Source organism: Rhodofomes roseus, assembly GCF_022264815.1.
Source record: "Rhodofomes roseus strain CIRM-BRFM 1785 chromosome Unknown C8Q71scaffold_19, whole genome shotgun sequence".
NCBI lineage: Eukaryota > Fungi > Basidiomycota > Agaricomycetes > Polyporales > Fomitopsidaceae > Rhodofomes > Rhodofomes roseus.
The window spans coordinates 299,433-314,715 of NW_025952975.1; the positions used below are offsets into that span (position 1 = coordinate 299,433).

At 56.3% G+C, this 15,283-nt stretch overlaps 5 protein-coding genes across 5 annotated transcripts; 2 read left to right on the plus strand and 3 right to left on the minus strand.

Moving 5' to 3' along the window:
* Positions 1-213: 213 nt before the first annotated feature.
* C8Q71DRAFT_774532 (FAD dependent oxidoreductase) lies at positions 214-2,505 on the minus strand. Its single transcript, XM_047924532.1, has 12 exons — positions 2,269-2,505; positions 2,104-2,207; positions 2,002-2,037; positions 1,719-1,947; positions 1,539-1,669; positions 1,466-1,483; positions 1,354-1,404; positions 1,170-1,295; positions 949-1,106; positions 818-890; positions 354-759; positions 214-284 (listed from the first exon to the last, which is right to left on the minus strand). The coding sequence occupies exons 1-11, from the start codon at positions 2,405-2,407 to the stop codon at positions 358-360; spliced, it is 1,467 nt and encodes a 488-aa protein (XP_047775955.1). The 5' UTR covers positions 2,408-2,505; the 3' UTR covers positions 214-284; positions 354-357.
* Positions 2,506-5,111: 2,606 nt separating this feature from the next.
* On the plus strand, positions 5,112-6,410 carry C8Q71DRAFT_798306 (GroES-like protein; the record flags this gene model as incomplete). Its single annotated transcript, XM_047925807.1, has 6 exons — positions 5,112-5,254; positions 5,308-5,528; positions 5,561-5,707; positions 5,760-5,817; positions 5,870-6,159; positions 6,220-6,410. 6 exons carry the CDS (start codon positions 5,112-5,114, stop codon positions 6,408-6,410), a joined length of 1,050 nt encoding a protein of 349 aa, XP_047775956.1.
* A 599-nt stretch (positions 6,411-7,009) lies between these two features.
* On the minus strand, positions 7,010-8,888 carry C8Q71DRAFT_713302 (concanavalin A-like lectin/glucanase domain-containing protein; the record flags this gene model as incomplete). The annotated part of the gene is made up of 8 exons (XM_047920907.1): positions 7,010-7,242; positions 7,311-7,539; positions 7,596-7,663; positions 7,722-7,856; positions 7,910-8,111; positions 8,583-8,666; positions 8,719-8,747; positions 8,801-8,888. 8 exons carry the CDS (start codon positions 8,886-8,888, stop codon positions 7,010-7,012), a joined length of 1,068 nt encoding a protein of 355 aa, XP_047775957.1.
* Positions 8,889-11,276: 2,388 nt separating this feature from the next.
* Positions 11,277-13,613, plus strand: C8Q71DRAFT_774569 (FAD dependent oxidoreductase). Its single transcript, XM_047924533.1, has 10 exons — positions 11,277-11,457; positions 11,515-11,550; positions 11,614-11,842; positions 11,899-12,029; positions 12,097-12,114; positions 12,170-12,220; positions 12,275-12,400; positions 12,461-12,618; positions 12,669-12,741; positions 12,797-13,613. The coding sequence occupies exons 1-10, from the start codon at positions 11,302-11,304 to the stop codon at positions 13,196-13,198; spliced, it is 1,380 nt and encodes a 459-aa protein (XP_047775958.1). The 5' UTR covers positions 11,277-11,301; the 3' UTR covers positions 13,199-13,613.
* C8Q71DRAFT_823813 (Phophatidylserine decarboxylase-domain-containing protein) lies at positions 13,417-15,171 on the minus strand (the record flags this gene model as incomplete). Its single annotated transcript, XM_047926248.1, has 3 exons — positions 14,760-15,171; positions 13,631-14,699; positions 13,417-13,602 (listed from the first exon to the last, which is right to left on the minus strand). The coding sequence occupies exons 1-3, from the start codon at positions 14,825-14,827 to the stop codon at positions 13,417-13,419; spliced, it is 1,323 nt and encodes a 440-aa protein (XP_047775959.1). The 5' UTR covers positions 14,828-15,171.
* Between the last annotated feature and the right edge of the window lie 112 nt (positions 15,172-15,283).

Below are 15,283 nucleotides of genomic sequence, written 5' to 3' on the forward strand. Positions count from 1 at the left end.
CCCAGGTGAGTATGACATTCCGAAACACGGACGCAACTTGAACGGCAATCGGTGTGCCATTGCAGCGATCGCGATTGGGCTTGAACCTCGGCAACGCGGATTCTCTGGGGCGTCGAACTGCGACAGTTTCCCGTCATCTCCAGCCTATGAAATGCTCCTCCTGCGCCAAGTATTCACATCAAAGCATTCGCTTCTACCGGAAAGAGACACACCATAGAAGACGTGATTGAACAAATATGGATAGCGCCCACTCTGCGGTAATAGGAACAGGCAGCAACGCCTAGCTAGTATTAGTGGTAACACGCTTGAGCAAGTGCGTGACGGTAGCTGAGTCCATATGGTATGCTACGTACATGCTCAAATCGGTATTTTCCACCCTCCAGTGAGGCCCATGACGTTGTGCGGATCACACTCTTCTTTGACCACTATCATCTCGCCTAAGGACGTCCCCCAGATGCTCGCTAGACTGGTCCCGTAGAGTGCATAGTTCGGATAATGAGGAGCGACCGGAACGAGGACCTGCCCTTCGCTGACGGCCACTGCTGTTAGGTTCGCTGCAGTTGCGACGAGAGCATTATAGAAGTCTGAGTCGTCGGCTGCATCCGTCCATGCGAAGTAGACGTTTAACGGGAGAAACCGTTCAGCGCGCGTCCAAGGATACGCTGATGGGCTGCCGTGAGTGAGGATCGTTGGTAGGAACGGCTCGACGTCGTAGCTGAAGAGCGTTCCGGAATCTGATGACAGAATGGATTGCCAGTACTGACGAGAACAACTCGGTGTCAGATGTCGTTCAATTCCAACAATAGTTATCGCGTACCTGTAACTGGCTCACCACAGCTTCCAACAGTGGTAAGGTAATATCCATCAAGGGGACAGTGTTGTAATATCCCCTACGACCATCGGGCGGATTTTAATCCCAAATTACAGCAAGTGCAGGTGTAGACTCACCTCATGTTCGCGGAGGTGCTCGTATTCTCGGTGAGCACGAGATCCAGGTAGTCGCGGGTGGAGACATCGGCAGACAGCGCGGGAACAGTCAGGAAGCCATCAAATATCCCAGCAGGCTGAGTCGGGGCGTCATAGAACATGAGCACGGATATGACAAACTGCTCAATGGTATGCCAGGGTGAGTTTCATTTGCCAGCAGACGGTCATGGAGTCACACGTACCACACCGTCCTGGTAATCGTATGTGGTTATGAGGGCCGCTTTGGGATCGGTCACGTTGTTCGCGAAGTCCGCAGTAGCAGCATTGATTTGATCGACATATTGACCTAGGTAGATGTTTTGTCCACCCTGGACGTTCCTGAGGTTTCAGAGTGGACGGAAAACCCGCTTAGAAAGACAGACACACCCAGACGAGGCCTTGTGGGTACGTTTGATAGGTGAAACCCGTGACAATCCCCTGGCGAGTAGCGTCTTATCAGTTACTGTCGACTCAGGGTCTTACCTGTTGAACAGCGTACGTAGTTATTGTATCCTCCCTATTTCTGAGTTCAGTTCCGCGTATGTGGTCCACATATCCAAGACAAGTCTGACCTTCAATGCGAAGAACAAATCCGGATGTTTCGACTCCGTGACGTTCGTGACTGTACCATTGGGCAAGACAAGCTCGAACACACGAACAGTGTCGATGGTCAGTCCGTACTGATTCGTGAGGTACGAGTATCCTAGCATGCATGTCAGTGCACAGAAGCAGCTCATATTCATGATACGCACCTCCTCCTAATGTATATCCAGCCACGCCAATACCTGATACTCTGCCGCCCACGACGTTCACGTTGTACGGCAGCAACGCCTCGTATACGTTATCCCAGATATTACCTGCACCGACCACGACAGTACCGGTACTTGAGTCATAGTCAACGGCAGTAAAACGCGACATCGAGATCTGCACGCCAGCGGTGGAGGAATAGTTAGGGTTCATGATATGACCCCCGCCTTTAATCTGAAAGGGAACGTGGTCAACCTCTGACATACGCGGATTCTGCGGGTTGCTTACGCCGAATAGAGTCCGTGTAGATCCCAAGATGGTGAGCTGGTCGGAAGAAGATACGCCCAATGAGCGACCAGCGTGCTCGCTCAGTAGAAGGGACCGACATACGACAATACCAACATCCTCAGCTGTTCCTGGCTCTACGGAGCACACAGACGTCTGAGAGCTCGACTCTGCATAGTGATAGATATCCGCGAGATACGAAGGTTCCGCTGTGACGCAGCAATTCGGAGATCAGCCGTCGGTACATCGGAACATACGGTAATCACTCACGATCGTAGAACACGCTAGATGCCAGGGATATGGAATTGGAGATTCTCTGACAGACCGACGAAATGGTCTGTGCCTGAACAAACGAGACGTATACCAGTGCTGCGGCCACTCTAAAAGCGAACCTCCTGATATGAACCATCGCGGAGTGAATGGATCGTCGGGTGTCACCGAGGCGCTATCTAGCGCGCCACAATCTAACACCGGGGAGTGAGGAGGGCGAGTCAGACCTGGGTAGGCGGCCACTTACTCTGACTGGAGGGCTGAGAGCCCACTGCTTATATTCGACACGCCGTCCCCGCAGTGGACCGTGCATGTGTGCAATCAAGCTGGAGACCCTTGACCTCACGGGGCATAGCCTGAAACCGGAGCGACGACACCTTCATTCCATATGCTGCATAAGCTTGCGAGAACTCGGAGAGAGCGCATGGAGGATCTATATATGCAAGTAAGCTACGGCACATAGCCCAGGATGCCAATTAGACTCACTCTGCTTTGGGATTGTTCTGGCTCACGGAATTTGGCCACCCAACATAGCGGAGTGTGATGAGTTGTCGACGCGTCGCATTCCGCTCAGATGCAAAGACGAGGAGCCATTGAACCTCGAAACACAGCTGGCACGGCTTGTGAGCATGTAGAGTCAAAGACCGCCCATGATGCGCTCCGAGCGAGCGGAATCCCCGAGCTTGCACTGTGACCATACCGAGCAGATGTGCATGGGCCTCTGGATCAGATATTTAACTCAAGCTCACGTACCGGAGTCAGATACTGACAGCGCTTATGCAACTATTAATGCATACATTAGACCCCCTGGTTCCCAGGCGTGCTGGAGCTTCAAAATGCGTGAAACCCGCATTCGGAAAGCATGGTTGGACGGTGTAGTCAGCGTTGAGAACGCAGACCCACGACAACGGCGTGCCGTATGACGAGGCATACAACGCATCGTTGAGTGTGGCGCTGCCCCTCGGATGTTGCGGGATGAGGTTGTTCGACATATGTCACGATGGCAATTGAGGCGAGTCGCTGGCAGTAGTGAAGTTGACAGTGTCTTCGTGCTCGAGTCAGACAAAGCAAGCATAGTGATGGACGCGAACTCACTGTGCTGTGCATGGACGCGCAGAATGCAGCTAACGCAGTATGCAAGGCGTTCTAGAAGCAACTGGTACTGAACGAAGCACTCGTCGAGCAGACATGCTGTAGGGTAACAGTTACACACTAGCTCAGGCCGCGCGTCGATGACGCCTTCATCGGTGTCTGTCTGTCATGGCCACAATGAATGCGCCCGCAGCCAGCACGACGACAATCGAGAACCAGCTAAGCGGCAACGCAGCCTGGAAAGTGGGGTCAAGTGGAGGCGCGCCCTGGGCCCTGTGCCTCCTCAGGCTTCCCCAAAGCCGTCCAGTGTCGGCCTGATGAATCATCTCGTCGCTCATCGGGAACTATCGAGGTACAAGTCGAGCGTTACGTGGATGGTGGGGCGCCGCAACGAAATTTCCTAAAGCGCACAGCGCACCGCCGGGATTGAATTGTCAGGTATTAGTAACTCTCGGGGCAGTGCGCTCGTAGACGCACCTGGACGCATTAAGTAACATCATTCTGTTTGAGTCGTATGGTTTCGAATCGAGCGTGCCATTTGCTGACGGTGCAGCTCAAGGACATCGTGAGGTAAGCTGTAAGGCGCAGGGATGAGTAATGCTGTGACACACGAGTAGATACTCTGGTTTGCATACCTGTGTTGCGACGTCTTGTTGAAAAATTGTCTTGGGCTCTGCTTAGAGATCTCGAGACTAACAAAATTTTACACTGCCTTGGCCCCGTGCTCTAATCCTGTCGTAGACATACCTACTTCAAAGGAAGGGGTGAACGTGGTCGTGTCACACCAACGACATGCGGAGACAATAATGACGGATATTCGCATGTCAACCGCATTACCTTCAAAAAGAATAGCAGCAGCATTGACGGATTTTCCTTGTCGATGGAGGCTTTGCGGAACATTGTAGAGCATTGTCTTCCGTATCCTATCAGGATGACAACATGTTTAGCCGGACATCCTCTCGAATTCGACCGCACATACCGATGCCCGCTTCCACCCGATCGCGGAGGCAAATCTAGGCAAATGCTGCAGCTTACTGTACATGCTGTACTACACGACGTTCCTGCGCTTGTGGAGTACCCGGTTGCCGTTGATCCCCCGAGCCAGTGGAGGCGGATCAGAAGCACAGCTTAGTATTGACGAAGGCTAAAATAGTGATAGACCATGGTTTCGACCTTGTTTCGACCCAGACACAATGCGCCCGTCGGGCATATACACCGGATGCCCGAGGCTGGGATTGCCGATGGTCGATCGCAGAGGCTTAAACCACATGCGTGCCTGATGGCAGAAAGCCGGAGCATTTGACGCCCGTGTGACGCCACAACGTTTGAAGAAACGAATTAAATACTACGCACCGATTTAGTCGTGTAGCCACATCATGCTCACCACGTCGGATACCAAGGTTCAATGCAAACAATGCATTTCGTGTCCAGTGATTGTAGGAGAGACAGCTGAATATCCTGGGGCCAGGATACAATCGATCTTCAAAGTCTGTCGTGAAGACTGCGGCGCACAGCGGATGAACATGGATGCTCGCCGCATATGGAAAGCCCCGAATTCGGGCCGAGGGTATGTAGTATCCTCCCGCCGCCCGTAAGTGACGGCTGCAGGACGAACTGTTAGTCCCCACCATGACAAACTAGTAGTCGCCAAGGTGTGTCAGCGCGAGGCTGACAGCTTCAACGATGTGCCCGCCGCCATATAAAATCGGTCGAGTGTCGTCATGCACTTCAAGACACCCCCTCTGCCCAACATGACGACCACCCACCCGAAAACCTACAAGGCATACGCCTTCTTTGAGAAGGATGGTCCTCTCAAGCCCATCGTACTCGACTGGAAGGACCCGGCACCCGGAGAGGTCGTAATAAAGGTTCTTGCATGCGGAGTCTGCGCCAGGTATCTATCCCTCGACGGCCTCGCTCCCCTCTCGGTATTGATCCCCCTTCCAGTGATGAAGCGGTGAAGGGCAATTTCTTCCAGAACCAGGTGTACCCGCGAGTGCCCGGCCACGAAGTTGTCGGCGATGTGGTGGCGGTCGCCGAAGGCGAGCAGCTCTGGAAGGTCGGCGACCGCGTCGGCGCAGGCTGGCACGGCGGCCACTGCAACTCCTGCAAACGCTGCCGCGTCGGGGACTTCGTGACATGCCCGACCGGTGCTAGCTGCCCAACAGGTGAGTAGTGTCGTTCAGATCAGGCACCCTAGCTGACAAATTCTTCACTCCAGGCGTTGGCAGGGATGGTGGCTACGCAGAGTACACCACGCTGAGGTCCGAGTCGCTCGCTGGCCTCCCGAAGGACCTGGACCCTGCCGAAATAGCACCTCACTTGTGCGCTGGTGTGACAACATTCAGTAAGTCGTCGCATGGACCATGCAACATCCCACCAACTGACCACGAACCCAGACGCTCTCCGACACATGCAAAGCAGAGCCCCCGACATCGTCGCCGTCCAAGGCATCGGGTACGCCCCCTCCCGCCCCTCACCCTCAAACGCAAACTGACCCTGTCCACAGAGGCCTCGGCCACCTCGCCATCCAGTTCGCGCGCAAGATGGGCTTCCGCACCATCGCGCTCTCGACGGGCACGAGCAAGAAGGAGTTGGCGCTCTCGCTCGGCGCGCACGATTTCATCGCGGGCACGGCGGCTGAGCAGGCGGCGGCTCTGCAGAAGCTCGGCGGCGCACGGCTCATCATGTGCACCGCGCCCGACGCGCAGGCCATGAGCACGCTCATCGGCGGGCTCGACTACGAGGGCGAGCTCCTCGTCGTGGCCGTCTCGGGAGAGGCAGTCGCTGTGCCGATCCGTAAGTAGCCTCGCTCCTCTGCATAAGACAGGGCTGAAACTTACTTTCACTTCATTGTAGCACCCCTCCTGACCAAGCGCGTGGTTGTCCGTGGGTGGCCATACGGTACCGGGGCGGACTGCGAGGATACCGTCCAGTTCGCGCGGGCCCACGACGTCAAGGTCATGGTGGAGAAGTTTGCTCTCGACCAGGCGCAGGATGCCTTCGACCACCGTGCTACCGCTCGGTTCCGTGCTGTCATCGTCCCATGAGGAAGTTGTCGATCGCCGCTGGCAATCGTGGCAGTAGAATTAGATTAGACGAATTTTGTGTAGATAGACTTGTGGACCCCGTAATCATGGATCATAGAAGCTTATAGAACAGAGTTTGCACAGAGATCAGTAAGTAGATGTCGTTGAACCTGATCGAGATCATCGAGGCCGTGTTCTGCGGAATCGACCGCGTCAATGATCGAGGTACAAGCTGAGATTCTGAGCAAACAAGCAAGGAAGCAAGTCCCCCTTACAGTACATCAAGGCACGAAAAGGCACTTCTTCGACCACAGACCACATGAAAGCAAAACAAAAGATCAGATACCGCACGGCCCCACACCCAGCAGGACCGTATCGAGGGGATATATTCACAACATCATCCGAGCCGCAACGCTCATTAGCGCATTCAATCAATACCGTTAATAACCAATACCAATACCATTCCGAGAGAAAACATATTATTCATCCTCGTTCCGAGTCCAGAGTTCAACTCCAAGACTGCTTGCCATAACCAGAGAGAAGCGACAGTCACGGGCCCAGTGAACGTCCAAGTCCCAGTCCCAGTCCCAGTCGTAGAGTCCAGTCGAGCCGAGGCGGGCTTAGAAGAGCGCGAGGAGCATCGCCGCGCCGGAGGCGACAAGCGCCCACTTGAACGACGCGGGCACGGCCGCGAGCGCGCCGTTGCTCTCGATCGTGGTCTCGTTCGAGAGGGTGATCGCCGGCGTGAACGCGGACGAGTTCGAGCCGTACACGTACGACGTGATGTTCCCGCTGGCCGCCTGCGGGTCGTTGCAGGTGACCGAGACCGACTCGATGTACGCGTAAAAGTGGCCTGCGCGCGGGCATTCCGTCTCGTCAGTGAAACGGACTCGCTAGAGCGGGGTGAAGCGAGACACGCACCGGCAGACTTGTAGTCCGGGTCGTCCCAGTTGATCATGCCGCCCGCCCACTCGACCGTGCCCGCGGGCTCGCTGCTGATGCCGGCGGGCCAGAGGGAGAACTCGATGCGGCTCGGCGTGTTCGGGAAGCGGCTGACGCCCGTCGAGTTGTCGGTCGCCTCCGCGCGCGTCAGCGTGCGCACGACGCTGCCGTCGACGAGCCAAGTCAGGCTGTCCTCCGTCCAGTCGAGCTGCGACGCGCTCGTCAGTTGGCTGAACCACTGTATGCGAGAGTTGAGGGGCGTACCGTGTAGTCGTGGTAGTTGCTGAACGTGTCAGTCAGGTTACCGGTCGTTTGGCCAGCGGTCTGCGTAGCTATGCGATGCGTCAGATCGTCAGAGTGCATCGGGTTGACGTTGCAATGCGGACGTACGAATCAGGCCTTGCCAGAAGAAGTTGGTTTGGCCCTCAGTCGTCTTGTTGCCAGGGAACTCCCAGTCAATCTCGTCCTTGATGTCCGACATCGTAATGAAAGCCGTCACGACACCAGCCCACCGGCCAGTCTTCACTATGACCACCATTCAGCAAATGCTGAAATCATCGAAACGCCGCAGGACGTACTCCTTGCCGTGATCTGGCCATAATGGACGTAACGCGTCGAAGTGAGCAACGTGCCGTTGTTCTCTTCGCTGAGCGTGAGGACGAGTTCGCCGGCAGTGGTGTTGAGGATGTTGCCCTGCTGGAGGATGAAGTCCCATTCGCTCGCGTTGCCGTTGTATTGCGTCGTGTTCATGAGGATGCGGTCGAAGCTGGAGAAGGTAATCTGTAGTAGTCATGTTTAGCACCCCGCACCCAGACCCATTCGCAGAGGATGTCCGGTCCATTGGTCCCCGAACCACGCAGTCGGGCACGGATGATCACGTTCCACAGGACAGGAAGCGCACCATGACTATGGGCAGGATCTGTCTAAATGGACGGCAGAGTGATGTTCATGCCCTCATGAAGCCACTGACATTTGAATGCCATGCCGTCCAGAAGCGGAAGCGAAGAAGCAGTTGGCTGCGCTCAACTGAAGGATGCAGGCAAGCTCCGCCAGCGACTGCGCTCGGCCGACTGATGGGTACCGCATGGACTCAAAATAGCTCCTAAGCGCCAAGTTGCCCAGGGCTTCCCAACCCAACACGCCGTACACCGGCAGTCGACACGCAGGGGACATTGTCCGAGAGGCCAAGGCTTGTGCGAGAACGGAACGGGGATCAGACACCCTTGGCACCCAGGCACGGGATGTACGCACGTTCTGGCTTTCACAGAGCGGCTCGGGCATGCAGGAGGTCAGGGTGTTGGAACCGAGGGGGTCACATCCACCGAAGCAGAAGTCCTGGAGGATGGGTCAGAGGCTTGAGGTGCAGATCGCCGAACATGGCACATACGGGACCACTCCCACAGAACCCGTAAGAACCTGCGCGCGCAAGGTTAGCCTACTCGCAGAGGGGGATTGGACATGCTACGCACTGCAACAGGGGTTCTGCGACCCACACAACTGAGTCGCATTACTAGACACACCGCGTTCAGAGCAAGCCACACGCGACCTCCCAAGCATGCTCACCAAGAGTCTGCGGTCGCCCCAGGCACAAAGGACGCGAGGAGAGGAAGCAAAGACAGCAGGGCTGCCGTGCTTCGGTGTGCGGAGAGCATGTCGGGTATCTTTGCAAAGGAATGGGAGAGGGAACGAGTGGTGGGAAGAGAGCGAGTGCCGCGTCGATGTATGAGTATAAGACCGCGCAGCGTTCTCCGACCGCCTCGCAGGGCAGTGACCGGCCGGCAGCCGCCGCGGAACCCCCGCATTTGTGATCGCAGCCAATCGCTTGTCCCCGGCACGGCTCGGCAGCAACGAAGAAATGGCCGTTAACGTCAGAAATGGCAGTTCTCCCACATCGGGCTCTAAAATCCGCCGAAAATGCGGGCGTGTTATGTTCGCACTGCACTCGCTGCGGTGGTCGTTGCCCGACTCGCGACGTCTTCCTGGCTGTCGACCGTCATCTCTGCATCGCCCTTCGGAGGGTTTCATTACTTTGCGCCCCGCCACCATCGCTTACTCTCGCCTGTTCAGCGCGCTAGTACAGTACACAGTGAGCAGCCGTCGCTCGGCGCAGGCTAAAGAAAGCACAAGGAACACGCGCAGCGCAGTCGCTACGTGTGACCAGTTGACCACTGGCGACGTGAAGGTCAGTTATATGTTTCAGTCAAGTATACGCGTAGAAGGAGGGGCTGAAGTTGAATGGAGATAGATTGTAACGTGTTCGATGCGCGAACGCCGCACGAGAACGCGAGGAAGCTATGAGCATCGCGCGATAACTCGAAGCAGCTATGCTCGCCCCACCTACACCACTCGTTGAGCCTCTGCTCGGGGCTCACGAGCTTCAGAACCTCTGATTCTTGTGTGATTCATTCATCGTGATGCGGCGCGAGGTGCTCTGTCTGCCACCACCGAAGCGAGTATTCGAAGTGCAGTAGAGGACGGTCCGGCGCTGTCGCAGCACTCGTATACAACCGCCCTCCTCCCCTCAAGAACGTCGTAATTAGAGTCTGCCTAGGAGAGACTATCGCAGCACCCTCTGATTGCCGCATTCAGCGACGTGTGAGTTCTGGCTATGACTCCACCATTAAGACATGAGCTAATAATGTACTTGTCTGTACGCAGGTTCGCACTGGATATAGATATAGCTTCGCCGTGCTATTCTTGACTGGACCATTCTTGATCTCCACATAGCCACATGCACGCGGTTCTAGGTACAGAATGAAGTAAACCGAGCGGGTATGTAGCGACCTTTCTATCAATCCATTTGCTAGTCATCCACGCCTCATTCAACCGATCGTAGCAAGCCCATTGCTGTAAAGTATCATCTGCCGACCCCACACCACGGTAGTTTTAGGTCGCTCCAGCAGAATTCCCTCCATGCAGGCACGAAGCTTACCTGACACTCTTCATCGCATCAGCCCCCTGCCGTTGAACGTAACAGGGACTGACCCCGCAGCCACGCGCAATGTGGTCCCCCTCAGGTATCTCATTAGCTAGTTCAGGTGGCTACCGGGGACTCATGATGAATTGTGGTTGCAGCATTCGTCGATCAGGCCGACGCCCGAGAACGCGGCTCGCAGCTGGTTACGCTGCTGGTATGACTGATGTATGCACGTCTATCCTTCGCTGTGAGTATCATATAGTCTGTACCGCCCGCCATAAGCCGGTCTGTGAGAGCGTGCGCTTATATTTAACTTCTCGTCGCCGCACCAGGCCTCTACCATCCGCGACTTGCTTCTCAACCTCGTCACCTGTTCTCTTCAAGCTCAATATTCCGAGATACCATAGCACTGAGGTAGGTACAGAACCGTTCCACGATCCATGTGCATCCGAAACACGAGAACAGGGCTAACTTCGCAAATGTTGGTACAGGCTCCGGGCGAGGATTGGACCGAGCGTCCTCTTTAAGGAGATGCTTCACCTGCCTTGGTGCCTGCAGAGCTTTTGGTCGTCGCAATGCCTTCAGCTCCCATGCACTAGATCAATAACGCGCGTCTGAAGGTGCCACCCGGTGCATGTTCGGGCCATGCATTGATCGATCTCGGTGAGTGAGTCTAATGGACAACTACATTCGTGCATGCCAAGTGCGATCTCACTAGCTACCGAGGTAGTCTGACGCCGTCTTCCACACAGCTCCATTCGCAGTATCAGTCATACTCAAGCGCATACATTCGCAGGTTTCGCAGGTCCGCATATAAGGGACCCAGGTCCGTGAGGACGTCCCGGACCTCCCCAGCCGACATCGAGGCCTGCCCTCGCAGGTTCTACATCCTCGACAGACGCATCGGCGGTGTTACACATGCTTCGCTTCGCTCGCATCCTCGGAACCGCGCTTCTGCTGCCCAGATCCCTCGCGGCCACCCCAGACGTCCTCGCGACCTGCCAGCAGATCGCCAACGCCATCTCCTCCGCCTCGGAAGTCTTCTACAGTCGTATGCCCATCTCTCTTCTCGCGCTCGATCCACCTGATGGGACTGTGTACGCAGCGGACCGCTCGTACCTTGCGGACATTGCCCATTACTCAATCTCTAGCACCGAAGAAGCAGTTTGCTCGGTGGAGCCAGGTACAACAGAGGATGTGGGGACGATCGTGAGTGAGAGTTTCTGCTGCAGATCCGCGCATGTTCATCACTGAAGTTACCTGCAGCTCACAATAGTGGGCTCCACGTCGACTCCATTCGGGGTAGGGAATCATCAGCTCGTCCCGTTTCCGTACTATGAGCAGCTAACGATGTTACACGCGTAGGTGAAAAGCGGCGGCCACGCAAACAACCCCAACTTCTCGTCCAGCACCGGCATCCAGATTGCTATGACCCGCCTCAGCGCCATCGACTACGACTCGAGCAGCGAGACAGTCGCAGTCGGCGCAGGCAACATCTGGGACGATGTCTACGCGGCTTTGGAGCCATACGGCGTCAACGTCGTCGGAGGCAGGGTCAGCGGGATCGGCGTGGCTGGGTTCACGCTAGGAGGTGGTAAGCTCAAGGTTGAGTTCGTGTTGGCGTGGCTGGCTGATCAACCAGGCACGCAGGCTATTCTTGGTTGACGAATCAGTATGGTCTGGCGCTGGACTCGGTCCGTGCGTTCGAACTGGTCCTCCCGAATGGTACTGTTACCAACGTGACGCAATCGACGTATCCGGACCTCTTCTGGGGCCTGAAGGTGGGTCAGCAGTATAGTACATTGCATATATGCTCGCATCAGGCTAACGATACGATCTAAACGACAGGGCGGCTACAACAACTACGTAGGTCGCCCTGCTTCACTCGACGTAGCCGATTCTAACTGAGGGCGCGTCAAAGGGGATTGTGACGACGTTCACGCTGCAGACATACCCACAAGGACTCGTCTGGGTCAGTGGGTTTCCATTGTTGCGTTGATGTCCTTACTGACGATGACTTTCACAGGGCGGACAACTGATCATCCTCGGCGAATACATCGACCAAGTCAACTCCGCCACCGCCAACTTCGCAGCCAACGTCACCGATCCTAAGGCACAGATCATCGCGACGTACGACTACGAGGAGGGCGCCGTACGTCTCCCTCTCATCTGTCGTCCGTGTGCTTGGCACTGAATATACATGCTGTCGCAGCTGTTGGCCGCTGTGATACTGTTCTACGACGCGCCTTCGCAACCTGCGGACATATTCGACGAGTTCCTCGCCATAACGGCGCTCTCGACGAACATCTCCACGCAGAGTTTCCTTTCGCTTGTGCAAGTCGAGCCGACGACGACGTCCGCGAACATGAGGTGGGGGACTTGCATTCCCTCCCAGAGGATTCTATTCACGAGCCCGACAGGGGGTTCTCAAACACTGTACCCTTCATGGAGATCACCCTACCCCTGCTCGAGGCCATCGTAGCCCAACTCGAGGTACGCTCCCAGAGGCGTCCAAGCTCACTTCTCGTACTCACATTGCATAACCCAGTACTGGGGCACCGCGCTAGCAAACAGCTCCACGACCCTCGTGAGCTACGACGTCGAGCCCTTCCTGCCCACGATCCTCACGCACGGGGGCGCCTCCGCCTACCCGTGGACGCGCGCGCAGCGCTTCCTCCCGTTCAACATGGACTTCTTCTGGACGGACGCGACGTACGACGACGCGTTCTACGCCGCGATCGTCGCGTCCTCACAGAACCTCACCGACACCGCCGTCGCGGATGGCCAGACGCTCGTCATGGGGGCGCCGCTCTATCCAAACTATGTGCTGTTTGGGACGGGCGTGGCGAGCATATATGGGGAGTCCCTCGCGGAGATGACGGTGTTGAAGGAGCGGTACGACCCGGAGAACGTCATGGGGCTCACGGGAGGATGGAAGATCCTGGTATGAGGCTGGAACCTTGCTGAAGCAGGTCTACGACACAGTCATCAGAATGTCGACACGGATGCTACGTGGCAAGACTTATGGCCGGTATACATGTAGGAGTGCGGTATGCATTTCTAGGGAAGTAGACCTGTTAATTGTGTATGCATCCCGAGACCTATCTACAGTAGTGTCTGCATCGATTTCAGCGAGCAATCGCAAATCCGGGACACGTATCCCTAAAGTCACGTCCGCCGGCCCTCCACCACCGCAAGCTGTCCCCTCACAGGCACGATCGTCTCCGTTCCAGGCCCCGGGAACCCACGCACATCCGTCTCCCTCCTGAACACCACACAATGCGTCGAGCCCCCAAAGTGGAACATCCCCAGCTGGCCGCCCTTCTGCACGCGCTGCCCCTCCTGCACCGTGATCTCGCACGAGGCCGACGCCCAAGAACACCATCAGGCCGATCGCGGGGTTGTCCGCCTCGATGAAGATGATCGCGCGCGTAGCGACCGCGGTGACGTACGCCTGCGAGGTCGGCTTATCTTCAGGTCCACCGCCGCCCCTCGCCTCACGGTCACCGACGTTGACGAGCGGCTCAGAGTAGTACGTGCCTGGCTGGACGTACGCCTTGACGCACCGCCCAGCGACGGGAGCGTGCCAGCGGTGATAGGACAGCGCGGAGAGGAAACCCTGGTAGACGGTGCCGCCGGCGAAGCGGGGCGCGAGCGCGTCGTGCGCGAGCATGTCGACGAGCGAGTACGGCTCGCCCTTGATCCAGAACTTGTCTCGCAGGGCACAGTCATACGCGACCTTGTATGGCTTTGACTCGCATGCGTTCGCGATGACGGCGTCGTCCTCCGGTGCGGCGACGGGCCGGATGCCCTCCCTGAAGGTGCGCGTGAAGAAGGCGTCCCAAGAGCGGAAGCCGTAATGCGGCTTTGAAGGATCGCACTCGAAGATCTCTGCGAAGTCGTGCGCTGTCCCGGTTGCCTGGTTTGCGGCTGTGGTGATGGCGGCTTTAGCCTTCGGGTTGAACCAGCCATTGTCGTCCTCCCCGAGAGCCTGCCGCGCCGATTCTTCCGAGCGTAGAAAATCACCCCATGCATCGAGTACTCTTTTCAGCATCCTGTTGACGACGGGGTCAAGGAAGAAAGCGAAACCGCTGCGCGTGCCCATGGGCCAGTCCAGGACGGCCTTCATGCGTACGGCGATCATGCTGAGGCGTTCGGACTGCTCGTCCCAGAGAGGCGCGGTTATGATGAGGTGGTTGAGTACCCGTAACATATGCTCGAAGTCGCGGATTTGCCTGTAACCAGAGGGATCGTCGGCGTATGGTCCCTTCGCCGGGACCTGTTCGAACATCGACTGTGCGAGGAAATATAGCTGACTTTCGCTCTCGATGAGCTGTTGAAACACTCTCAGTACTGGGTGAAGCTCCTTTGGATGCTCATCCACGTAGCGGACTAGTCCTTGGAGCCAGGTTTTGTCCGTGAAGTGGTCTCCTGGGAGCCAATCACTCACTCTAGTACAATAGAGTTGTTAGTGCTCGTTCGTAACTACTATATAGCTTCCTACAACCTACCTGTGCGCGCGATAAACACTCGGAGCTTGTTTTGAGCACGGATCCGGTTGCATATGAGGCAAAGTCATGTTTTAGAAAATACATACACTCCGTCAACTTGTATGCGGTGCGAGACCCTATGACACTACCACGGATATACCATCTCTAGAGACAAGACAGGGGCATACCATGCGTGTTGGAGTACTGTCCGTTCAGGCAGGGAACGGTTGTTTTCCCGTCAGCCGCCACGATTCGCGGAGGCGAGGTCCCCAAGATTATTGCAAAGCTCAAGTTGTCGAATATCATACTCGCGAGTGATTAGAGAGGCATATGTCTGATTTTCTTCGCCAGGCCTAGTTTCGCGGGTGCAGTGCATTGGCCTCCTGTGCCAAGAGGTGGGAGGCTGGAGGAGGAGGAGCACGCAGACTCGCAGAGCTCCGTGTCCAGTGTCCACTGTCCAGGGCCCCGGGTCGCGTGCCAGCGCCTATTGGAGCTGGAGGAGGAGGGCTGAAAAAGGTAATACGGACGATCATCCTATTATTCGG